The sequence below is a fragment of the Haemaphysalis longicornis genome, unplaced genomic scaffold (genome assembly GCF_048455015.1).
Source record: "Haemaphysalis longicornis isolate Haplotype H1 unplaced genomic scaffold, Haemaphysalis longicornis Haplotype H1 scaffold_1, whole genome shotgun sequence".
Lineage (NCBI taxonomy): Eukaryota > Metazoa > Arthropoda > Arachnida > Ixodida > Ixodidae > Haemaphysalis > Haemaphysalis longicornis.
Genome location: NW_027526203.1, coordinates 318,757,153 through 318,783,258, shown reverse-complemented (window position 1 = coordinate 318,783,258; position 26,106 = coordinate 318,757,153). Strand labels below are relative to the sequence as shown.

Below are 26,106 nucleotides of genomic sequence, written 5' to 3'. Positions count from 1 at the left end.
AGCATAATACGCAAAGCAAAAAAGTAGCATTGTCAGTGTTTTGAGAGTTGAATTTGAATTATTGTATGGAGAATGCCATCTTTTGCCTACAAGTTGAGCAGCAAAAGGTATTCAGTCGTAACTTCCCAACCAGACAGGTCTCTGTCAAATGTTCATCATGAAGCTTTTATTTATTTATTTATTTGTTTATTTTTGAAAAGAGGTGGGGGGGGGGTGAAATGCTTCAGTTGGCTAGAATTCGATTTATTTAATTTTTGCAGCACTTGGATTATGACATGCCAGTGCAAACACTTCTCCTAGTATCACTGGGTTGAGTCAGATAAGCTAGCTACCCAATAACTGGGCTGTTTGGGATTTGTATAAAATTTTTTGTGTAGTGAAATTTTTGCACGTTTAGAAGAACCCCATATAACATAAATTGAGCCTAAAATTTGTACTTTGCTCTGCGCTGTGCATAGGTCGGCGTACTCACTCGTGAGTACACTCATTTGTACTCAAACTCACGAGTGAGTACGATGATTGAGTACACACCCAGAAAAAAAGGTGAGTATGATGACGAGTGAGTACAGGGGTAAGTCCACTACTCGTGAGTACAGTACTCATGAGTACACTACTCATGATTATGAGTACTCATGAGTACACAGTACTCGTGAGTACACAGTACTCATGAGTACACAAGTACAATACTCATGAATACTGGTTTTGCGAGTGCTTGCACTCTTGAGTATATGCACTCGTGAGTACAGTAGTGCAAACAAGTTTTATCCAAGAAATTGCAATTTTTTTAACCTCCTTGGTTTTATCAAGAGCTCGCGTCCGGACGCGCGTGTACGAGTCGCAAACATTTAGCGGTGCCGCTGTGCAGCCTAACAGACAAGGATGGCAAAATTAGACAACAAAAACTGAACCTCCCCCCTTTCCCAGGCCCTGTTTGGCGCTGTAAGCGTTTCTCGGCGGTCGCTCGCAAAGGGGTCACGGTGAAGAGGGAAAAACGAGGGGGTGAGGACCCGGCAGGAAACGTGGCCGCAGTTGCTCTTCTCCTATGACACTTGTTGACTGCCGCAGTTATTTTTGTTGACGCGGCCTGTGAACGCGTGGTGGCTTCATTGCGCTTGCTCCCTTCCAGTTGTTTTAGGGGAGAGGCGGTGGAGGCTGCTAACAATGCACGCACTAGGCGTACTGAATTCCCTCTTTTTCGGCCTTCAGAAGTTTCCGTAGACGCATGCCACGCTGTATAGGCGTTTCGTGACCCAAACCGCTCATTTCAACAGTCGCAGTTAATTTACGTAAGTCGCGTCAAACCGACTGCGTGGTTTGTAACGTTTGTCTCACCGAAATTGTCCGTACCATTCCGCTGTGCATATTCAAGCGACAATTTGGCTGATGTACGTGCGCCCATATGATTTTATTAGGTTCCCGTTTTGAAACATTTTGCTCAGGTTCCCTAGTAATATGGTCTCGTGTAGTGCCATTTACAAGTGAGCATATAGCCCCACCGTACAGGCGCGGTGGTGGAATTTGCCCCAGCAATGGAAATAAAATATCCGAGTACACCTAAGCACGTTTGTGAGTTGTGAATCGGACATCATAATATCCAGTTGAACGCGTGCGACGGCTTGTTTAGCCTCGCATAATTAGTTAAACATTTTATTTTTTTCTGTTTAGCCTTTCATTCGAGCCACGACATAGCTAAGATGTTGCAGTCGACAGGATCAGGATTTGAGGCCATGAGAGGACGAACGGACGAAGAGACGAACAACGTGGACGAATCGCACCACGACTACGAGAGTGCGGCACGCAGACGTGAGGCACCGACGGACTCCATGTCAGTGGTGGTCGACACACTGCTGTCTTCAACGGAACGCTACGTCCTATGCTCTGCGAAGAAACAGCAGTTCGTGAGCGCACTACGATTACGAAGGTTACCCTGCTCTGGCCGTAAGGACGACATCGTCTTGCGTCTTCTAGAGGACAACGGAGAACGTCGCCATCTCTCCAAACGAACGAATGTGCCAACGCTGGCTGCCTCCGACACCAAACTGCAGAGGACCCTGCAAGCGGCGCTGTTTGAGAGCAGGAGGCTGCGTGAGGAGGAGGAGGAGGAGGAGTAAAACTTTCTTAATGTACAAGACAGAGTTAAAGAGAGGGAGAGGCGGTTAGGCCCTTCTTGCGTGGGTGGTATTCCTCAGTCCGGGATCCCATTGATCGAGGCCGCCGCCCGTGCCCGCTGGACGAGAGCCCGCTGGGACTCTAGGTCCGAGCAGCCGGACAGGGCCGCCTCCTAGCCCTCCCTCGTTGGCTTCACTTTGACTTTTAACCCTGGATTATACTGGCAGGCCCATACCATAGATACGTGTCTGCCCCCTGACCGCAGAAGTTACACGAACCCGAGAAGGACGGGTTGATGTGTTTGAGCATTGCGGGGCTGTAGAATGAGCCCGTCTGCAGCCGGCGAAGATGGCGCTCCTCAGTTCTATCCAGGCCCTTGGCGGGCACCGGGAACGCCCGCCTACCGTGGCGCAGGTATGTTGTGACCTCAGAGAATGTGGTTAGCGGGTAAGGTACAAGTGTACGGTCAGAGCCAGGGAAGTCAGAGGAACTCCGGGGGAGAGACGCTCGGGCGGCTGTGTGCGCAGCCTCGTTCCCCTCTACTCCCTGGTGGCCAGGTACCCATACAAGTTGTTTTATGGTGTCGGATATTTCTGGATTGGCATTTGTGAGAATTTTTTTTCTAGCTAGGAGTGCTATCCGACCCCTGATGAAATTTCGGCAAGCTTGTTGCGAGTCAGACATTATGTGCATTGCGTCAGAGTGAGTGGCGGCCAAAGCTATAGCCGTCTCTTTAGCAAACTCAATTTTACTCGTTTTCACCGATAGTCCATCCACCTGTATTCCCTCATGCAGGACCACAACCGTACAGAGATGCCCTCCGGCGTGGGCCCCGCTGCGTCTACATAATACACGCCTTCACGGGTGCCCTATTGTTTTGTTAAGGCTGTTGCTCGGGCTTGCCTTCTTCCTGAGTTTCGGTCAGGATGCATATTACGGGGCAGAGGTTTAACGATTAGTTTGCGGCGCCAAGGGGGAGGGATGTCCGCTCTGTTTTCAGTGGTAGGGGGTAGAGCGATGCGGAGATCTTCAAGGACCTGCCTGCCAGTAGTTGTCATTGACAGTCGCATGATTTGACTCGTGTACTGAGCCTCTATGAGCTCAGTGATCGTATTGTGCATCCCGAGCTGTGTTAAACGTTCGGTGGACGTTTTAGAAGGGAGTAATAACAAATGCAATAACGCCATTGCCCTTAACCAACTTAAATCCACGTGTGAACAAATCAGCCGCATGATCAGTCGAGTATCAGGCAAACACGGGGGCCTCCAGGAATGCGAGACGCTCCCCCTAGTGCAGGCCTTCGTTATCAGCCGCATAACATATGCAGTGCCCTATCTCAAGGTACGACAAAACGATCTTAAGAAACTTGACAATATGATCAGGTCAGTTGTTAAGAGTGCGTGATGAACGAGAAAGTTTTCAGAGACAACTGGCGAGAGCCGGCCGCAGGTTTCCCACGGTGCCTGGACTGCACGAGATCCGGACACAGGCAGAATGCACGACGGCACGCACATGAACGAGACGACGCATGCAAAATTGTGATTGCGTGCTCACCGGACCTCTCCCAGGTAATCGCCACGATTACGGAAACGCATCGAAGGTCAGTGCATTTCTGGCGAGATAACGAACACACGTTGCTCTGCTACATCGCCCACGAGCTACATCGCCCACGCGCAGGTCATTCCAGTAACGCGCAACGAGACGCGCAACGTACGCAGCGTGCACGAGCCAGAAGGCACCACGTTCCTGGCACCCGCTATTCCGGTACAGACGTACACGAACGGAACGCTGAGAGCACGGAACGCAACGGAGCCTGTACGTACATTTTTCGCTCGTGCTGTCCCGGCGCCGGTCCACCCAAACGACGACATCACATCCGGATTGGTGGATATGGCCACGACAAGCGAACAAGACGCACGGCGGCCGAAATGCACCATGCGTGGCGAACAACCGCACACCAATTATAGGGGAGTTTCCTAGATAAAAGGAGACGCACAGCGCACGAAACGCACCAGAGGCGACGAACGACATCCAACTTGAACCAGTGGAGCTGACCACGGCGAACGAAATGCACAGCGCACGGAACGCCACCAAGCCAGAACACTTGGAGGAAACTACTATTCGCGACATCCTCCGCTCCCGGACTTGGCCAGCGAATGTTACAACCACAGAAATCACCTGGCCACAAGCAACAACAGACCCAGCGCACGCAGTTCAACCCTACCGGAACGTACGAGCTCTCCACACCCGCTGCTCCAGCCCGATGTCCAGCGGACGAACGACATAACACTCGTGCAGGTAGGTCCGTCAACGAGCAACGACATGGCCAGTGCATGCGGCACGTCTGAGCTAGAACGAACAAGATCCCCGGCACCCACGCTCCGACTGAGACTCACGCGACAAACACCATTTCGTACAAGAGGACGCAACCGCGAGCAAGCAGACTCGAGACGAACGGAGCCTGCTTGTATGGGAGAGATAGCGATTATAGCATTCTCGAAACAACGGGCAAAAGACGAGGGCTTGAGCGACGACACGGACACGGCAAGAACAGAAACAAATGAACCCGATCCAGACGAAGGCATCGAATGCCCTAACGATGAAGTCACGCTGGCGACGCCAAGGAATGTGGGACCGAACGGATGGCATGAAGCACGCCTGCTTCCCCACCACAACGGTTTCACTTCTGAAACAACCACTGCGACTGCGAGCACGGAGCCGCAACGACCTTGACCGATCAGCCATGCCACCCTACGAAAACGCCACGCTACCGCACACTAAACGAAAAGCCAAACGGCTCCCACACCATACGCAACGCACACGACAATTCAAGCAATGTCCTCAACGCGCCGAACTATGCCATCCCTAAACAACGCAGCTCGTCACCGGACAAACCGGACGTCTACGCCCCCACATGCATCAAGCACGCGACAAGCTACACGAACACAATCGCCGACGGAAGCGGCGCGGCTAACGCAACGCCGTAAACACTGTCAAGTTCAGGTCTGACGAAGGCAATCCCACGGCACACACACAATAAAATCAAGCAGATTTGAAATTCACCGAAACTCAACGAGACGAACACCCTCTTAACGAAGTTTCTAGTATCCGGAACAATAAAAAAAAAACGCCAGCATCGGGCATCTGTGAATAAGCGGACAGTGATCTGGAAACGAACGGACGTCAATCTACGCGAACGTTTCATTGTGCCTGTGGGCAGGTACAATTCAGATTTGGAGCACGATTACGAGAGTATTAGCGCGCCCGGAAACGAAAACGGACGACAAAAGCTGCCACCCCAAGACACGCACAAAACCACAGTTTACGGCCATGGCCGCACCGGCAAGTCCCAAGCTCCCCTGAGCCCGACCCGGCCTAGACTTCGTTGTTTTATTCCTGAAACAAGAGGAGACGCCAGACGCAACGCGAGTGCTTACGTTCTGTTTCACTCTCACATGTACGTGCCTTCGCGCAGTAAGTCGCCCTACGACAGTGCACCGCGTCAGACGTTTTCTTCATCTGTCCTGATATATATGTAACCTGTGTTTTTCTAATCAATTAAACATTTTATTTTTTCCTATATATTCTTCCATTCGAGGTACGACCTAGCTAACAGTGCAGATAAGTTGATTATTCGTGAGTAATACAAATTGAATACATATGAGTACAGATTGAGTACTCATGAGTGCAGAATGAGTAGTACTCAGGAGTGCAGAATGAGTAGTACTCGTCGTGAGTGTAGAATGAGTAGTACTCATGAGTACAGATTGAGTACTCATGAGTACAGAGTGAGTACTCATGAGTACAGATTCAGTACTCCTGAGTACAGATTGAGTACGAATACTCGTGAGGACAAATGAGTTTGAGTACAAGTGAGTATGATTACAAATGAGTATTTGATGAGTGAGTACGAGTGATTTTGTGAACAGACGAGCTTTTTGAGTCTGAGTTTGATTGAGTACAGCGTGAATGAAAAAAGCTGTGATTGAGTTTGAGTGAGTTCTTTCTGTTTTGCCGACCTATGGCGCTGTGTCGTGGCATTTGAGTCTCTTTTGCATGCACCATGCTTGCATCTAATGTTGCAGTGTTTTTAGCTCTTACAATGGCATTGTTTATTTTGATAGTAGTCGGTGTGCTTGTGTCAGTGAGGCATAGTCGCTACAGTGTTTGCAGTACTTTATTATTTATGCAGTTGATAATTCATGTCTTTTTACTGCGAAGCAGTTTATGTCTAACACCCCCCCCCCCCCCCCCCCCCCTTCCCCCATCTTTGAATTGAATTGAATTTTGAAAATAAGTTTTATTAAACAAACATGATGTGGGTACACAGTATATACAGAAGGAGGTCCCATGGTTATGAAAACCGCAAGTGGGACCTCCTATACAAATTAACAAAAATGACTATAAAATTACAATGACAACACTGGTAAACATAATAGAAAAGAGTACTGAACAAATATTCGAAAAATCAGCTGTGACAATAGGAAGAAAACTACAATAAGACGCGTCACATCACTGTAATGAAGACAATAGGTAGAGTTTCAGTTTTTTTTTTGAAGGTTATGATATAATGAGAAGATTTAATGTCCAGGTTTAAGGTGTTCCACAAGTGCAAGCAAGAGAACTGAATAGTTTGTTTACCGAAGTTAGTTCTTACTTTGGGAAGTAGAAAGTTGTTGCGAGAGGAGAACCGAATGGAGTTTGGGTTAGAGATAGTCTGTATTATGGTGTTTACAACAATTCCGTTTCACGTTTTTTTGTAATTGTCGGTTACCAAAAAATTTGATGAGGATGTGTCGATGATGCAGTCCTCGTTAAGCTGGACGGTAGCATAAATCGTCTCAAGCAAACGAATATGAAGCGCTTCGGCAACGCGAGCCAAACGGCAGGCGTCTTAGGCATCCACCTATTTGGGTTAGAGATAGTGCTAGGTGGGAAAATATATATCGGGAGTCCACAACGCAATACTTTGAAGAACAAAGTGCCAATATTTAGCTGGTAAAGACAGGGGAGGGGCAAAATCGCAAGTTCAATGAACAGAGGAGTAGAAGAAGATAGACGGGAAGAAAAAGTAATGATTCTTAAAGCTTGTTTTTGGAGTTTTTGAAGAGGCCAGAGATGATTACAATATGCGCTGCCCCAAGACGATATACAATAATTCGAATGTTTTGAAAACTCTTGTTTTCATTCCAGTGAAGCCGCTTTACTTGGTGCGGCGTTCCTTTTCGCCACCGCTAACCCCTCTTTCACAACTGTTATTTGTCGATGTCTTTCACGTTTAAGCACGCGCACGTAAGCAGTTGCCGGTTTATGCGTGCACATGCAGGGAGTGAAAAAAGAGGGGGAGAAGGGGGGGGGGGGGGGGGGGGGGGGGGCATGCACATGACGCTATAGGTTTCATGCCCTTACTCATGGTGTGTTCGTTGTGCTGGCACGAGGCTTACACGTAGGATCAAACAGCCAAATGCGACCTGTCTGGTTTCTTCACTGGTCGAGCGGTTTGTGTTGTGTGTTACACAGATGGTAAGATGCGTACGACATGGGAGGGAAACAGACAGCCCCTTGTTTGTCCGCTAGAATAAAGCTCGAGTCCTTCCAAATTTCATTCAACTAAATAGCTAAGAAGTATGGTCAATCGCAAATTACAAACAAACGTGGTTTGTTCCGTCCACTGCATCGACTACATCCAGCTTCGCAGAATGGGAGGGCATGATTTTTTTTTTTTGCAATTCAAATGCAAAGGTGCCTTTTTTATAGGATGCACAGAGCTTACAGCTATGCACTTTTCTCAGAGATGCTTTTTTGCCTTGCCAGGCAAGAAATATTCCACTGTTTTGTTTAAGTAGCTGGAATGGTAACATGAAGTAGCACTTCTGCTGCACTAAACTGCTAATTTCTTGCAGGTTATGTCACATTTGAGGGCGTGTATGCCCTCACCAGGCTGGCAGGTGTCATATGCGTGGTCATGGTCGGCACCATCTGCTTGAGAGGTAGGTGTTCTTTCTTTGTGGGTGTGTGTGTTTTCCCCATGTTGAAGGTCATCTTGAATTTTGCTGTGCAGTAAAAGGTGCCGATAGGGGCACCACAAAATGGCAAATCGACGGAGCATCACTCATGTCGTACGAAGAGATGGAAGGGCTGGGCACTGGTTAACCCCAAGTCACGTGGTCTTTGAGTCTTGTCTTTTCACGGTGGCTTTGTTTGGTGGTCGCCAATCGCAGGAACAAGTCCCTGTGACGTAATGAGCTGTGAACATGCACCGTGTGAGTCCCCAGTCTGGCATTGAGCAGATTTTAACCAGATTTCATTTCTCGGATATAAATTGTTACTGAACAGACATGAAGGCTCTGTTTACTTTAACCACAAAGCAGGTGACCAATCGGTGTGGTGGTTTGGGATTTGACGAGAAATGGCACCCCTCCTTTCACTTCTTCTGAGCTTTAGAGAGAACGTAATGCTCTTTCAGACCTGCCAACCCCACACTTCTCCACGTGTGCAGAACATGCCAAGAAATATTAAAATTGTGTGAAAAAATACTAAAAGGCCATTTTATATTTCAGAAACTTGCTTAGCTGAATAAGATACACAATAAGCATATCACAAAAGAGGCACAAAATGTTCTTATATATTGGAAGTGGAGGGCTGGGCTAGCACAGAGACTGTTGCAGCCTGGTCCTTCCTCAGAAAGTCTTTATCAAACACCTGCTCATTGCACTTGCAACAAGCAACTGCTCAGCTGTCTTATTGGACATAGAGGCACAGAACCGTGACCCTGCTGAAAACTCTTTCACAGTCTGCATTACTATGCTGGAGTGTTCAGACCCCCAACATAACTTTCGCAAGTTTATCATACTTCAAAGCACCACCCACTTCTCGAAGATCGCTGACCGCATGCCACTGCTCGTCAATCCGCTCCTGCTTAATTACTCCAACGCGTAGTTCTTCCGACTGACGGCCAAACTCTGCCTGGACGTCGTCCAAAGCAGAGTTCCTTGCCACTCTTGAACTGGTACGAGCACTGGGAAGCGGTTGATTAGGTACTTCATCATCAACAGCCTATTCAGGTCCACTGAAGGACGAAGGGCTCTTCCGTTGACCTACATTCGCTTCTGTCCTGCACTTGGTATCAGCAAACCTGGCATGTTCATGGGAAGCAAGCCTTGTCACTTCTGCACTCAATCGCTCACACTTCATTGGAAATTTCAAAGATTATGTTCTCTGTGTCCTTCACGAAGAACATTCTGATTTGTGTAAAAGCTCCTCCCTCACTTTGCAATCCCTGCATGGTCTTGCTGCCAATCACTAGGTCTTCATCATCTATTTGGGTGGCGGAAGACTTGTAGTCAACATTGGTCAGCACATCAGTTCTTTTGATAATGGAAGGTTTGAAAAACTGCAACATCAGCTGTCTTTGCAGGTTGCTAAGCACTTCTCGGGGCAGGTGTACTTGAGTGGCTCCAGATTGAGGGAACACGTTCGTATTTTCGAACTCTGGGATTACCGATAGCAAGAAGTCACAATGTGCCCTGTTGACATCTGACGAAAAAAACATGAATAGCCTTTCTTCACCACGTGTAACCTCAGGGCCCCTCGGAGTGGGAGGAAGCTATGAGTGTCTATTTGTTCTTTACATTCTTACCCTGCCATTCCCATTTCCGCAATTTTATTTTTGGTTTAAATGAGGGGCTGTATACACCCCCACACTAACCTCTTTTAATATCATCACATTTACAGCACCATTTTACTAAAACATCATTCAAAATGATAAACCGTTGCATTGGCGCTCTTTGGCCATCGTTGCCCTTGCGCCATAAAACAAACAGATACAGTTCGCTGTTCCAAGACCTTGCCATCTGGGGGTTTTGAATTCACTTAGAAAAGGCTGTATCCGACATGGACACTGGTGTCCAGTCTTGGTTTTTTGCTCTGATGACTGCTCTATGCTCTCTCTGCATTTTTCTGAGGGCCTGTTTCTTTGGTGGGTAGCTTCAGTGGCTGGTAGCTTCAGTGGTGGGAAGTTAAGCAGTGGCTGCCACTGCTCCACAAACCGCTTCGGGCTCCTGCCGAGGGACAGCTGACACCTTGTGCTGACCTGCTTCAAGGTCTGTTTGGCCTCTACATCGTGGAGAGATGGAAAGCTTTCAGCTTGTCCTTTCTTTTTGAGCTTTTTTCGAGGTAGTACCTCATCCACGTTCACTGGAAGGCACGCCGAGCCTTTCTATGCCGCCACATTGATCAAATGGCAATAACATCCTACGGGGGCGATGTCCTCGTGGCTTTCTTGGAGCGCAGCAGCAATTCCATTTTTCGTTCCAATCATGACTGGTGCTTCACCACACGCCATACCGGTAGTGTTCGGCTGGATACAAGCCGATACCGTATTGCCACCATGACCTTGTGAAATGGCGAGATGGAGCTAGTAGATTGGATTGTGTGTACCAAGGTTCATTTTACAAACTTTTCGGCACAAAATACAAAAAATTCATGAAATTATAGTTGTCATTACAGCACTAAAAAAATGTGCTGAAAATCGGGCACTTTACAATGAAATCGTAAAACTTGGCAGGTATGCTCTTTATTCCTGATAGGTAGGTAGGTAATACTACAGTGGAACCCCAGTAATATGACTTTCAAGGGACTTCGAGAAGGCGTCGTATGACCGGGGTGTCGTACGACTGGGGTGCGGTTAAATGCCGGCCTAGTAGACGGTCTCACGCGACAGGTTGGCTAAGAACTTATTTAAGCTACTATATTTAGCGCATTCTCGCGTGATTGGCGAACCTTTAGCTGAAATCCCAAGTTTAAAAAAAAAACGCCTGTATTGGGCCCCCCTCCCCTCCACAGCATCCAAGCCAGCCCGCTAGCCAAGCGCCCATGCTGTCTGGCACTATTTATAGCCCGCCAGCCCCGTGCCTTGCGCGAGCAAGATAAGGCCGACGTGGTTGAGCAAATCAATGGGAAGAAGAGAGTGTGAAGCTGCCAAGGCTAAACGAAACGAACAATAATACAAGGCGGAGAAAAAAAAAAACAGCATTGCCGTGTGGAGACATCCTTTGAACGGTCCCTTGCCATCACCATTTGGTCATAGTGCATAGCTGTTTTCGTTTCCCACAAGACCCAGCGACGTGAAATAGATAATTCAACCTTCAAGATAATTCAACCGTGTTGTGGTGAAAATTATAGCGTGGTCTTACCACAGTGACTTGCTGCGGTGGCCAGCGAGGGACCCAAAATGGCGGTGCCAACGGGCACGGGTCTCCCCCCATCGCCTCCTGTGTTTTGCTCCACCCTTGCGGCGGACGCTAGAGCACTGCACGGGCCTGATTTTAGGGCCCGAGCCCGGCCCGAGCCCGCTCTCTGAAGCCTTTGAGCCTACGGAGGGCCCGCGTGAGTGTGACCAGGCCCGGTCTTGACGCTGAAGGAAATTTTTTTATTATATTTGGTTGAGTGTCTTCATGGTGGGCAATCAGACTGAGCATCTAGTCTCTACAAGCACGTCATGAACTGAAACGCAAAAAATAAGGGTTTAAAAGGGCACGTAGTTTACCTTACACCGTCTGCAGTTCACGTCACATTGGCGTAATAATAGCTCGTATTCTTACACGAGAGACACCATCACCATTGATGATCAGACTCTTGGCAACTTCATGTGGTTGTCTCGGCCATAAGTTGGTATTTCTGAAATTTTTTGCCCTGCATTTGAATTAAAGAGTATGTGCATGCGTTGAAATATTTTACCTGCAGTGGTTGTTAAGCGGGGGTGTTTCTCTAGCGTGCAAGTTTGATTCCCGGCCACGGCAGCTGGATTTCAATTGGTGCGGCCTCTAAAACACACGTGTACATAGACATAGGGGCACAGCTCCAGGTTGTCTGAATTAATTCCCCCGCTAGGCCATTCCTTGTAATCAAATCTTTGGTATGTTATACACCAAAATATAAAATCTTGATGCAGTACATGAAATGTAATTAGAATTACAGTATAATGACTATCAGACCTAGCAAAACACATTTTTAAAACAATGCGTGCAACTAAGATTAACAAGCACATTAAAAAATAAACTCAGAAATGTTCATTTTAATGCACTTTTCGACACTTCACGTCGGAACTATTAACGACCGGGCCTATGAATTCAAGCCCAAGCCTGGTCCGGGCCCACGGCGTCGGGCCCAGGCCTGCCGATAATCGACTTCGGGCGGCCCAGCCCAGCCCGCGGGTCGGCCCAGGCCTGTGCAGTGCTCTAGCGGATGCGCATGAATTGAGGAACACTAGCAAAGAAAAGAGCGGAGTGACAACACGGCTTTTCACTAGCATAGAGCAGAGATATAGGGAGAGAGAGCGTCGTGAAAGGAAGAAACTTGGATCGAGCGAACGAGAAAAGCGGCTGTCTGGTCATCGCCGTGGAGTTGCGTCATATGTGTTTCCGCATTCATCGGCGGCTCAACGGGAGCTTAAAATTTCAGCTGCCACCTGAACTTTGGCTTCTCTCAGTTGGCGCGTCGTGGAGAAAGTACGTCGTGGAGAACGGGGTAGGTAGGGCTCCTCTCTCGCGCTCTACACCCTCCAGAAACAAAATCGTGCAACATGTTTTCGATGATTATGCAAGTGCATGTAAAGGACTGCATCTGGGGAGAATTTCAGTACCAAGGATGTGTCTTTTTATAAGCGTCTGAACTTCGTGTCTTTCAGTTTTGTCTTCAAGCTGGCACGCCCATTGCATCTTAATCGTATTTTATTCAATTGTAATATTCGCCGTGCTTGTTTGTAAATATAAGGAGCACACTAGTGTAAAATTGAAAGTTGTAACTTGAATACTTTTTGTAATGTTTAGGCTCGAAGTTGGAAAAAAAATTGGGCTGTTTACATTTTATTGCGAAAAATTTGTTTCTTTCAGCAGCAAAACTTTTTAGCGAAATTTAAATGAGGCTTCAATTGAGCACAAAATTTATGAATTGCCCCTCATAAATATTTTCATAGATAGATGTCGCTGAAGTTGGCCGAAGCACACAGGCAGGTAGCTGCGGAAATCCACCTTGTTGGGTTCCAAAATTTTTTGGTTAGACAAAATTTTTTCTAGTGATAATATTGTCGAATCTGTAGAATAATCATGGATTGATATAAAAAAAATTCAAGCAAATTGAAGAGGTTGACCAGCCACCCTTTGTTCGATCTTATCTAAAATCACCACTACATTGTGCAACCACAAGTAGGGAGTGGGCAAATTCACTTCAGGGTATCTCCCCTTGAGGAGCATGGAGCTGTACATGTTTAAGCCCTCAGTGTCCAAAAATGGGGCTTAGAGCAGCACAAGGCGAGTCTGAGTTCATGTGATCTCGTCTTTCACCATTTACTAATGGCACAACGGTGTTCATTATCCAATGTGGTAGTGGAAAATAAAGACAGCTACAAGATCAAGTGGAGATATCAATCGTTTGGTACGCAAAATTTCAGAGCTGATGCATCGAGTGTTGTTTCAGAGTGCAAAGGCCTTTTAATGTGCTAATGTTTAAAGAGCCCTCCCCCTTCCTCCCTCCCTCCCTCCCCCCCCCCCTTTTTTTTTTTTAATGCATGCTAGGCATTGGGCGAATTGCAAGCACAGACTACGGTCAGTTTTTGCGGGCTCTGCAGTCGGCACAACAAAACCTCAGCAGAGAGTCAAAGGTACGGTTGGTTTCTGCTCCTTTATTTTGTGCCCCTTGAGGTGTGCCGCTCACGACGCAGTTTGTGCACTCTCACTTCCAGACAGAGCTTGCCAAGTATGACAGCGAGTTTTATGCCTGGCCAGTTGACTTTCGTTGGAACGACCCACTTGTGTGAGCAGCTTGTTTTTTCTTTTAATCTGATAACCTCCTCTCTCTCTTCTCTTTCCTAGTTTCACTATTTTTGTTTTACGGTGGATGTGGATGAACATTAATCATGTGCTGAATTTTCTCAAATTTTTTGTGATTGTCCAGAAAACAAGGTGTTGCTGTAATTTGTTTGCTTGCATAAAATGCATTTTTTTCTTCCAGCTTTATAATTGTACCGGCACATTTACCCTTGTTTTTAATCGACGTATCACTATAGTTAAAAGGAGGTTAAAATTATTAAAGCTTTTCACTCATAGTAAGTATGTGGCTGGTTTGGAAATGAAAAGCAATGCCTATTACGTGTTTAGATTTAAGAAAATAAGTAGAATGCTTAAAATACTTACACCTGTCTCCATTTTGGTGTGGTGTGTATTTAACTTGGCTTGTGTTGAGGCCTCTGAAATAAAGGCCTCATTCCCTAATAAGTTCCCAATTGCAGTTAGTTTGACCTGGGGGGGGGGAGGGGGGGGAAGGGGGGGGGATTAACACCAGCTGTATTAGGTACACCCTTGGCACACCTGTATGATGGCACTATATAGCAGTGACATGCCACTGGTGTAGTTCTGTTCATTGAAAGCCCTTTGTTGAGGAAAAGAAAAATGCTAACAGCTGTTAGCAAGTCTCAAACTGGAAGACTCCAGCGGGGATTGTAGTAAATAAAGCAGTACCGGTGGGAGGTTAAGTGAATTATAAATGCCATTGCGCTTAATGAGTGTAATTTGTTTTGAGTTACTCGATATTTTTACTGGCAAGCTTGCTGAACACAGTCATCCACATCCTGGCGCTGTAGTTTACCAACGTCTGACTAAAAGCATGTACAGGATGTGGTGGTTGATACAGCAAGAAAAGAGAAAGAAATGAAGTTGACGTGTGCAGGAGTAAACCTCTCTCTTTGTAAGAATGGCAGCCTGCCTATTTTGCGATTCTTCAGGCACTGCTGTCAGGAATAGCACCGGTTTGACACTTCTACCTTTGCGAATGTATGTGAAGGCACGTCCCACGTGGTCCCAGCTGCCCATGTGCGATCATGGTGTCGCGTGAGAAAATTTGTGCCATGCTTATCACAAAGCGCAACCAAAGACATGCCCCTGTCCGTTTCTGTGAACTACCCTTCGTCATCTGTAAGCTTTTGAGCACCCTTTTTTTTTTGTTTCTTTGTTTTTTTGTTTTTTTTTTTGCGTTTTGAAATTGGGGGCTAGGCACACCTGACATGTGGAGCGCCGCCAGAGTTGGTCATGTCACTATTGTGTACACATAAGTGGCCAGTATTGCAGCGTGCATTAACTGCTCTTTTGCTTGAGGGTATTGAAGTGGTGGCTCTTCAGGCTAGTATTCAGAACGGTGTGCTGTAATATTCTGATTGTTCCACTTGGATTTGGATTGGAAATTATGATGCATAATCTGATTAAGAAGTAATGGAAGGTTCTTTGAACTCGGAACCTGGGAAAGCTGTGGCATCAGCAAAGGAAGGTGGCTGAGAAAGCATGTCACTTTTGGGTAATTTTTATTATCTTGCTCGCTTGTATATTTTACTTTGTAATTGTTATTATTTTATACTGAAACAAAATGTTCTGCTCATTTAGAGGTAAGACGGGAAAGATCTTGTCCATGCAAGTATGTCTCCTTAGCCCTTTCATTGCCACTAATGCACCGGTACGTCACCGTGTTTCTGGCCACTGACATACCTTTACGTTTCGCCATTTTTGTTAAATGCCTTCCAAAATGAGAAGTTGCCGTGCTTGATGGAATCTTGCCATCTGTTGTACCTTCTAAGAAGCTTGTTTCACTCATTCTTCACTTTTTTTTTTTTTTTAAATGATGGTTACCTACATCTCATGGTGATGAAATCACTCTTTCCATGGGCAGGGTTGCTGCACTGGAAAAGCGTGCTTGACCCGTAGGAGTAGTGCCGGCTTGCCGTTAGTGTATACCGCTACAGTGGCAATTCCTCTGCATCGGGCCTGTGTCCATGGGGCAGCACTGCGACCTCTTGTGCCTTTCTTGAAGCTTTATTTTCTTATTTATGCCATGTTTGCTACGTGGTGCGAAGTATCCAGCTTGGAAGCTGCTCTCTCTAATGTAGTCAACTTCAAGGCCACTTAACCCGGGGCGAACGCATCTTCTTTTATCTGTTGCAGTCCTTTTCCTCCTTCGTATCTCTTTTTTTACCTATCCCGTGGCTCTCTTTCACCTGTTGTCATAATAGTATCTGCTTTGAGCAGAACAGAGGAGGGAAACTGCCACCTTTACGCCAGGGCTTGTTTCGTAAATGCAAAACATTTGAAGGCAGACTGGCGTGGTGGCTCTTCTGGATGTGAATGCACTACAAGCTCCGATTCAGAAGACAGCTCATCATTTGAGGAGGAGGAGCAAACATGCAGCTGAAAATCCCGGCGCTTGGGGGATGTGTCACCCCTCGAAAAACCCAGCAGTCAAAGGGTAAAAGAAGACAGGATCAGGAGAGGGCTCTAAAGACCCTTTTCAAAACCTGAAACTCAGTTCCTTGACATGCTTAGTCGCTAAGCTTGAGCAGCGCAGCATGGTTTTAAAGAGGCTGTTCAAATGGTCGCTGCTGGTGCATGCGTGATCTAGTGTCCTGCCGCTGCAGACGGGGGGGTTAGTTCATGTTTACAGCCCTGGGCTCGTTCGGGGGAGCTGACGCACCGTTGTCAGGGAAAGCCTCTGGTTTTATTTCTTGGTGGTAGTCTCGCAGGAGGACAGCAGAGAAGAAGCGGTCGCAGCATTGCTAATGGGCCCGTACATTTTCCCCTGGCAGGGACAAGAGCAAACCACGTGTCGAAGTCGAGGTGCAGCCATCAAAGCGGGGCAGCTTTTTTGCCACTGTGCGTTCCTTGCCATGCGAAATATTGAGGTGAGCGTTGCTCGTTCTGGCACTGCTGGGCATTTAAAGTTGTGCTGTCCGAATAACATCCTTCCCTGCTTCTTTTCAGTTACGTCGCAGTGCACACGTTTGGTCGCCGGATGATGTATCCTGGAACTGTTCAGCTGCTTCAGGCTGCAGTTGGTATGCAATTTGTGCCTCTCCTTTTGGCGAAATTTCTGGTCTTGTTTTGTTTTTTTAAATTTTTTTACTGCAATGAAACTTTTGTGGAAAATGGAAAATCTATGCAAAAATGTTTCTTCTTCTTCTTCTTCTTCTTCTTCTTTTTTTTTTTTTTTTTTTTTTTTTTTTTTTTTTTTACACTATCTGGGGTAGACATACTGTACCCGAGGAGTGTGGCTTAATGGCTCAGAACCCTCCCAGAACTTCTTTTACAAGCCCAGGCTAGTTCTTGCTTGATTCCGTTTTGAGGTGGCTGATATGTGACCATACTCCTCCCTCCCCTCTGGTAAAGACATTCAGCAGTAAAGCCTTCCTATACCAAATGGTACAAAGATCAGGAAGTAGTTTGATATAGCCAGGATTCAATATAGAAAATTGCACTGCAAGCTCCTCAAAGAGCAATTCCCTTAGGTTCAAAAGAAATTCACAATTTCCAGCTGAAAAGTGTTTGTTGCTTATGTGGTCAGCAGGAGTCTTCGGAAAGAGGTACAGACTCCAAAATGTTTAATATTGTCACGGGAGCGAAGACCAATCGGCGTGTCAGCCCTTTCACAGTGTCAAGCAGCAAAAACGGCGAGTGTACGCGCATGCGCCTATTACTGTCTGCTGTGTGAGCGTCAGCTGCTACGATGTTCTTCTTGAACACACCCCCTGCTTTTGTTATTGGCGCAAGCCGTTTGCTACGCGCCAAAAGAAGCTAAGAAGCGAGAACTTTCCCGATGAACGTGCTTTGCAATTGATACGAGACAAACATCAAACGTGCATGTGCTTTGAATAACTCTAGTTTCTTGAAAGGAAGTCACTTTTTGATAGCTGTTTAATTTCACTTTGAGGAACTGCATGATTTAAAGGAGTCCTGACACCAAATTTTTATCTTCCATTTTATTGCTTTTATCTATGCTTGGCGAAACGTTATGATGTCTGCACAAAAAGCGTTTTGCGCAAACATCATCGTACTATGGAGGCCTGCGGAGGTGTTGGTTTCCGCCGAGGCTGCGCTGCCTTAAGGCATTAGGCCTTCAATTGCAGTGGATATCTGATGACTGCTTCGAATGAAGATACAGATGCAGACTTTTATTGCAATTCTTGGCTAGATCATCAGCTCCTGTCCCGCATGTGGAACTTTTTTTCCCCAAAAGTTGCCATTCCAGCGACCGTTGACACCTGTAGCAATGACTGTGGGCATTGGTTCGTGAACGCTGCTAGCGCCGTGTCGACTGCTCGCCAAGCCACGCGTGTGAAGTGACGTCATGATTTCCTGCCAAACATCGGAGAATTTTGGCTATGTCACCCAGTTCCCAACCACGGGGCGACATCATGTTGATGTCGATTTGCTGCATGCCGCTTCTTGACCTGTTCCATCAGCAAGATAAATGAGGTCAAATTAAAAAAATGCTCAGTGCGTCGCAGACCATTGGTTTCCCAAAAATTGGTTTCAGTACCCCTTTAAAGGAGCCATGAAGAGAAAATGCAAGTTGGTTTTATTCGAAAGATTTCGTGTTTTATAGTGCCCCAAGCGCTTGTCTGGATACAAACGATGCTTTATTCACTGAGAAATTAAGCAATTTAGGTTAAAATTTTGATTTTCCCGCTAAATCGTTTGTTTTCGGGGTCTGCAATGACATCACAGGAACCGACCGCTCTGCAGCCTAGAGTACCTTCATTCACGCATCCGCCGTACAGGGTAGAGACACGTATACGCTGGCGCCGCCATTTTGGGTTGCTTGCTCGCCGCCGAAGCAAGTCATTGTGTCAAAACCGCGCTAAAATTATTGCCGCAACGCGGTTTACTGAAGAAGTTTGAATCATATTGTCTGTTTCGCGTTGCTAGGTCACGTGGGAAACTAAAAGAACAACACGTTGAGCACGTTGGCCCAATTGCGGCGGCACGGGACCGTTCAAAGGTTGTATCCATCCTGTACAGCGGTGTCGGTTTGTTCCCGCGTTTCTTTACGTTCCGTAACCTAGATGGCGCCACCATACCGTGGCAAGCGTTTGGTTTGTTTTTGCCCGCATTTAAACCTGGCTTGTTTTTGTTCTGGGAGAAAATATTCGTTCCCTGAAACAGTGCTCGCTCGACAAATGGGGTCACGTAAGACACCGTTGCTTGCGTCAATCGGCCAGTGTCGTCTGAGACAACCCCAAGCCCTGTAGTGCTGTGCAGCTAAACCAAGCATGCTGTGCCCAGTACAAACAGCAGTACGCATCAGTACTTCTATGTTTACATGTGCTTTCGTAACTTCCACTGTTTGTCCCATCATTCTTATTGCTTTGTAAAGAATGTGCCCTAAATTTAAGCGCAAATTGCTCGTTCGGCTAGTTTGTAAGCTCTACCTAATTTGCGTCTGCTTCTGCCGGCCTCCGCCAATCGCAGAGCTGGCTCGAATGACATCATAGGTTCTGTTGCGGGAAATGAGCTGGTGGGTCACATGGCCATTCCCTTTTTTTCTAATTATGTAGCTTATTTGAGCGAAGTTTACGTTAAAAGTGGTGTCAGTATGATTCGAACGAGGCAATCTTTTGAATGAACCAAACTTGTGTTTTCTCTTCATGGCTCCTTTAAGGTATTTTTCACAGTTTAAGGGATGCGAAGTCACCTGCTCTAAAGGCTGTAAAGCCTACTACATACCCGCATATTACCTGCTCTGCAGACTGCTCCAAGTAGCTCATTGTTGGTTCCCCTCCACTGCTTTTTTGAGGTGGCCCAAAGATGTGTCAATAATTCTAATGCATCTTTTTGCTCTGTTTAACAGCACCGATGCTGGTTCAGGGCAGAGCCAGGCTGATTGAAGAGGTGAGCACAGATGTTGACATTCTTCTGCATGCAGCTTCTCTTAGCTTGAGTGTTAGCTGACCTGTTTGGGCATGCTTTTCAGCACAACGCCATTCGACACAAGCTGCTCACCCGAGACGGCAATGAGATCGACTCCGTGTTTGTGGACAGGAGAAACTCCACTGTCTATCCAAATGGAAACATCCTGGTACGGTACCAGATTGCTTCAACTCCTATGCAGCTCTTGTGTTCCTCCTTATATGTGAGCAAGGCCAAACTTAATGTTAGACTAATCAGCATAAAACTGATTTATATGTAGTTGTTAGTCATAGCTGTTATAAAGAAATACACATTTGAAATTAGCAAATCAAACCAAACTATGACATGCTTTTCACTTCATTCATCTATTTTCATCCAGTGTGTGGTCTCGTGCTGCAATGTATTGCCACTCTCGCAACTGCCACTTCGTTGTTTATGTTTTAGTTGCTTTATGTTGGCGAGATTCACTTAAAATTTGAGGGACTAATGAGGCTTAGAAGATAGTATATTGCCGTGTATTAGTTGACTCCGAAAATAGCAACCCTAGTTTTGATGTCTACCAACAAAAAAAAAATACAAGCAATTGATGAAGGAACAAAAAAAGGCTTTATTTTTGCTGTGGATGCTCCAGGCCTAGGCCTAGTCATTGCTGCCATCATCGAATCAGTGAAAAAAAAAATCCAAAAGCGATGGGTAAAGAACAAAAAGCTGATGTCAGTTCCACTGCGGAAGATGTCAGCCTAGGCCTGTTCATCACTGCCGTCTTCGGAGGCAGCTGGCTCATGCGGCGTTGAAATTGAGCAATTGACAAATGTGTCACGCACCATGTTGGTAGATACCGTACTTACCCGATTCTAATGCGCACCTGATTTTCCTGGCAAAAAAAAAAACGAAAAAACTTGTACCTCCGATTGTAATGTGCACTGAACTTTGTGACCCAGACAAACGAATGCGGGAGAATTCGGCGATTTATTTCCCGAAGTAATGTCACTCATCTCACTCCTCGTTGCTTTCCGCTGACCACAACGTCTCCTCCTCGTTGCCGTCAAGAGCGTTCGCGATGCCACACTTCTGAACGAACGTTCAACCATGGTCGATGGGATCGTGGCCCACGCCTCGCACGCCCATCTCGCGAGCTTCTCCAGAGGCGCACGCTTCAGCCGACCGCTCGTTTTGAACGTGTGAGAGCCGCTGCTGCCGTTGCTGTTATCAAGTGCGCAAGTGGAACGATTTGACGATTTGTGTGAACGCCGATAGAAAAGCCTAGGCGCTTATGTTTCCTGCGTTCGAAAAATTGTTGCTAAAGGCTCTTGCGCCTTCTTGAGATGGTGATGGCGATGGGTGGGACGAAATTTCCGCTGTTTCGGCAGTTTCGGTTTCGTATCTGATTCTAACGCGCATGCGATTTTTCGGCCTATTTTTCCGGAAAAAAGGTGCGCGTTAGAATCTGGTAACTACGGTAGGTCATACCAGGCATCATTAAGCTAGTGGGCTACTGTGCTCAAGCACAGGCGCTTCACATGACCTGTGGGTGTTTTGGGCTTGTCTTCCTCTTTCATCCACTCATTGTAGAGTGCTTTAATGTGGTCCTCATAGGCCTTGTTAAGAGTACCGACACCAATCTTTGGCGTTAATATTATTGCACAGTTCGCTTCCTTTACTCAACAGAATACCCTGGCTGAAATATGAGCGGCCTGCGATGCGGAGAACATGCTTTAATTGGATCTCATTTATCGCGCCGACGGAGAAGCGCACGGAGCGGCACTCAGCAAATGGACATCAGCGTGACATCATCCCGTGATAGCCAAAAGAAGTGACGCGACAGTGCTCTTCAAAAACTCGTGACGCCACTTCACGCGTGCGGCCCCGCGAGCGGGTGCCAGCGCATTCGTTCACGGGTGCATGTAGCCAGGGGCATAACCGCTGCCCAGAAAGGCGCTGTTGGCAAAAATAAAGTTCCACACACGGGAAAGGAAGCGTTAATATAGCCCGGAATCGCAATAGAAGTTGCCATCGGGACTTTTATTGAAAGCGGTCATCCAATTTCCGCCGCAATGGTAGGCCTAGCACCTCCAGGCAGCTCAGCCGTTCAGCTCCGGCAATGGCGCGGTCGAAACAACGCCCCCACCAGCCTCCGCCGTGTTTCGATGCCCACACAAATCGGTGAGGTCATGCCTGGATTCTGTCATATGTGCCTTTCGGGATGAAAGCGCAGGAATTTGAAACAAACAATTTTCAGGCCGTTCAATGTAATTAATTATCGCGCGCTGAAGTATTTAAAGTGCTGTTTCGGGTTCGCCACACCATTAAGCATCGATAAAAGCAATAAAAGTGGAACATAAAATTTTCGTACATGGATCCGCTGCGGCATCGACGTCATCCCGCCTGGGATAACCACGAGGTCACCTTCAGTGTTTGCCCCACCCTTCTTTACCCGGTCTGTCACGTGGTCGTGGAAGGAGCACAACACAAGCATGCTGTGAGGCTTCAGCAGTGCACCAGGATACCTGCACCACACGAGACAGGACAGTTTCTTCATCAAAGAAACCCTTTTCGTTCACCCGCACTTGTACTTTAGCCAGGAACTTCTGCTTAGATGGTATAGTTTCGCACTTAAAAATGCTGAAGGGTGGTTAATTGTGGCCGTTGGTAACCGATCTATGTGAAGGCAAGCAGTCTAAAAATGGCAAGCAGCAGTTCTGAGCCAGCGGCAAATTTGAATTTTTAGCTGACAGCAGAGACGACCCCATGTATTGGTAGACTCCACCTATAAGTCGACCGTCCTAATTTTGTATATAGTCATTTTTTAAAAGCAAGGTTGACCTATGTGAGGCAATATATGGCACTTAATTACAGAGGAGCTGGTAAGATAAATGTAGGCATAAATTTCAGTGTACAAGCCTTTTTCTTTCTCTTCTTTTTACACTCACCCCATGTTTTGTAAATAATAATGGCGCTCCTTGCGAGCTTCGTACCGACCGTGGCCGGAACTTGTTGTCCAAAAGTCATCGACAACATATTGCAGCCCTGCTCAATGAAGCATAAGCTTGCTACAGCCTATTATCCATAAACAAATTAGCTCATGGAACACTTCAACAGGGTACTAACAGATATGCTCTCAATGTACACGTCTGCCGACCACCGTGATTGGGACCTCGTGTTACCGTATGTAACCTTAGCTCATAATAGCTCTTGCCATGATACGTCTGGCTTCTCACCCTTTGACATACTGTTTGGTCATGAGGCTTGAAATCCCCACAACGCATCACTTACGATTCAAAAGAATCACTACAACCGCAGTCGTTGCATGGCTCATTTTTCTCCGGGTTCATTCGTGCTACTCTGGTCTACTTCCCGCCGTGTAGGTCTCTCCGAGAAACTTTTGCCCCCTTACTCTGAATTTTACAGTGTTGTAGCGCCAAGTGTCAGACGTTACATACGAGTTTGCTTCTGTTGCAGAGTGACATCACTCTGGTTTCCAATGTGTTTTCATGCTGTTCCAGCCTTCAGAATGTTAATTTCTACAATTTCCAGGTTAAAATAAACTTTTTGTTTATTCCCACCCTGGTTTTACAGGTTAAGCATATCAGCAATCTGCTACATCTAGCTTTGCGAATTGTTTGTGTTCCCGTGTTTGGCATCAGCAAAACAGCGGGCAGGGTGGGGTGAGGGAAAGGCCACTTCTGAGTGCACTCCTCTGGATAAAAACGTAGTTAAAAAAAAAAAAACTAAAAATGCGGGGGCAAAATGGTGATGCGAAATGCCTCAGGCAGGGTAATTGGGTGCCCTACTGTTGACTTTTTGATGCTGTTCTTTTTTTGTGTGTGTGTGTGTGTGTGTGTATGCTTTGCTTTTTTTTTTTTTTCATACCACTCTAGGCCTGCACTTAGGCTGTGATTTTTGAAAGTGAGAATATGGTTAAACTTGTTAATGCTTGAGTTGCCACCACTCTGCGCTGCATGCAGAGTGATCACAAAGCAACAATCTACTGAGACTATAGCACTTCCTTCTTGCTGTCAAGCCCGCAAGTTAGCATCCAGTTACCTTTTTAATGCAAGCTGTTCCTTTGGGCGCACGTTTGTGACTTTGCAGTTGCACTGCATTTATTTTACTTTTACTTCTTCACCTTTACTGGGTGGGCAATTTCCTCGTGCTGGTGGACTACTGCAGTTGGTTCACTTCATTGTGCTTAGGCTTACGCCAACTGCTGCTGATGCTTTGATAGGCTGCAGAGTTTGAAGGGGCTAAGCTACGATAGAGGTTGTGACTGGTGCCTTCTTTTGGTTGCAGGTTGTGTGTTGCGAGGGAAATGCGGGCTTTTATGAGTACGGCATTGCTACAACCCCCATTGAGGCTGGGTTCTCTGTGTTGGGCTGGAACCACCCTGGTTTCGCTGGGAGCACAGTGAGTGATTTCCTGTCCTTTACATGGCTGAAGTGGCATTCAGGTTGTTTGGCAGTGAAGCACATGCTGTTTGTGTGTGGACTGCTGTGCATCAACTAAACCCAGCTTGAGATTTGTAGGTTTCTCGCACTGTATTAGCACAGCATAGTGTCATTGACCCTCTGCTGGAGAAAAAAAAGCAGGGTTTAGCTGTATTACTGCAGTATCGTAGCAGCGTTACTGACAGGAGCAGTTCTGTGCACACGCTGAGGCTAATGTGCGACCTCTCTCTCAGTCCCGTACCGTAGCATTTTGCGTTGAGTCTTTAGTCGTGATGCTTTTGGCGTCTTCTTTGCTCCTCGCAGGTGTTCATGGGAGTGGGCATTGCACCATTCGTTGCCCACGCACTAATGCGCCCTTTGACGTCCTTTACAGGGAGTGCCTTTCCCGGACCAGGAGAAGAACGCTGTGGACGTGGTGATGCAGTTTGCCATTCACCGGCTGAACTTTCTTCCCGAGAGCATCATTGTGTATGCCTGGTCGATTGGAGCCTTTTGTGCTACCTGGGCAGCCATGAACTACCCAGACATCAGGGGTCTGGTCAGTTGGCCTTTATTCTCACCTGATCAAAAAGGGCAGTCAGTGCAGAGACTTGGCGCTGCTGTGAATGAACGGCAAGTTTAGAATCGCTTGATTACCTAAACATATCTAGCGAGCCACGACAGCATGTAATTACCCCTTGCCATGTATCGACATAGCTGTAGGCTTTGTTTTTGCTTAGGGTGATCAAAGTGCAGTGGATATTTTGAGCTCCTTAGTGCCTTCTGAGAAAACGGCAAGTGCAATTTATTTGCCATTCCCTCGACTTTAAAGGCTGACGTTCTGTTACGAGAGTAACTGAAGAGAGGGTGCAGCATCCCTCCCCCACCACTCGTAAAGCCACCTATAGCATTAGTCTTTGATTCACGTTGATTTCACATACGTTGTTTCACCTTATGGCCATTTTCTTTTTTAATCTGAAACACCAAGTTCCAGCTGTGAGCTCACAAAATATTCAGTTTATTTGGTTGCTTTCAGCCATTCGTACCGATTAGTTTCGTAGAATCACAAGTTGAGTGAAGAAAGGTGGGGAGTCTTCACTCTTCATTCTGTTTTCCTCATTGTATGACATCTGATTTAATTTCGTTATATAGACTTGGCATGAGTGTTATTCTGACGATGCAGTCTCTCCAATGAGAGATGAGTTTATGTTGTCTTCATGACCTGTCTAAGTGCCGTCCTTGTGTACCATGCCGTGTGTAAATTTTCTCAGCAAAAAAAGAAAGCATATGACGCTACTTGAGCTTGATAGAATTTTCCCAATGTTAATGCTGCCAAAACTGTAAACAATTTTAATGAGACTTATTATAACCGGTTCACACAATGTCAGCTAAATGTAATTTTACTAAATGCTTTTTCTTGTTTTTTTTTTTTTAGCAAATTTGCATTTTTTTTTGTTCCTCAATTTTTTGCTACTACGTAGCTCTTTTAGCTAAAAAGACGTTTAGGTTATGTGGCACAAGTATTCAGTCTGAAGTGAAACCACATCTTTTCAAGGCTTTATTGTTTGTGATACAACTGAAATACGAAAATTTCCATGTGTACGAGGCCTTCACGCGTGTTGGAGATCCGCCAGGCAGTTTAAATTCCGTAGTCCTTTATTACGGCACTTCTCATAACCTAGGTGTAGCTAGGTAAACCACCACATTTGAACTTATTTTTATGGGTGCCAATCTGGCCTCCATTCTGCGGTAGACACAAATTGGCTGATGATGATGGTGAGGACCAAGATTATGCAAACGTTACTATCCTTTATCCTTTGCTTATGCTGTCATGGACTTTCAGAGAAAAG

At 46.4% G+C, this 26,106-nt stretch overlaps 1 protein-coding gene and 1 pseudogene across 3 annotated transcripts in view; one reads left to right on the top strand and one right to left on the bottom strand.

Annotated features, from left to right (window-relative positions):
* Positions 1-26,106, top strand: part of LOC144151328 (phosphatidylserine lipase ABHD16A) — a 65,636-nt gene that overhangs the window by 19,589 nt on the left and 19,941 nt on the right. For all 3 annotated transcript variants that reach the window (XM_077682352.1, XM_077682347.1, XM_077682341.1), the window contains exons 4-12: positions 8,013-8,099; positions 13,683-13,768; positions 13,850-13,920; positions 16,733-16,828; positions 16,908-16,981; positions 19,774-19,814; positions 19,897-20,001; positions 24,123-24,236; positions 24,651-24,815. In XM_077682352.1, coding sequence (XP_077538478.1) covers positions 8,013-8,099; positions 13,683-13,768; positions 13,850-13,920; positions 16,733-16,828; positions 16,908-16,981; positions 19,774-19,814; positions 19,897-20,001; positions 24,123-24,236; positions 24,651-24,815 — 839 coding nt within the window. The remainder of the gene's footprint in view (positions 1-8,012; positions 8,100-13,682; positions 13,769-13,849; positions 13,921-16,732; positions 16,829-16,907; positions 16,982-19,773; positions 19,815-19,896; positions 20,002-24,122; positions 24,237-24,650; positions 24,816-26,106) is intronic.
* Positions 9,293-10,826, bottom strand: LOC144174898 (uncharacterized; annotated as a pseudogene).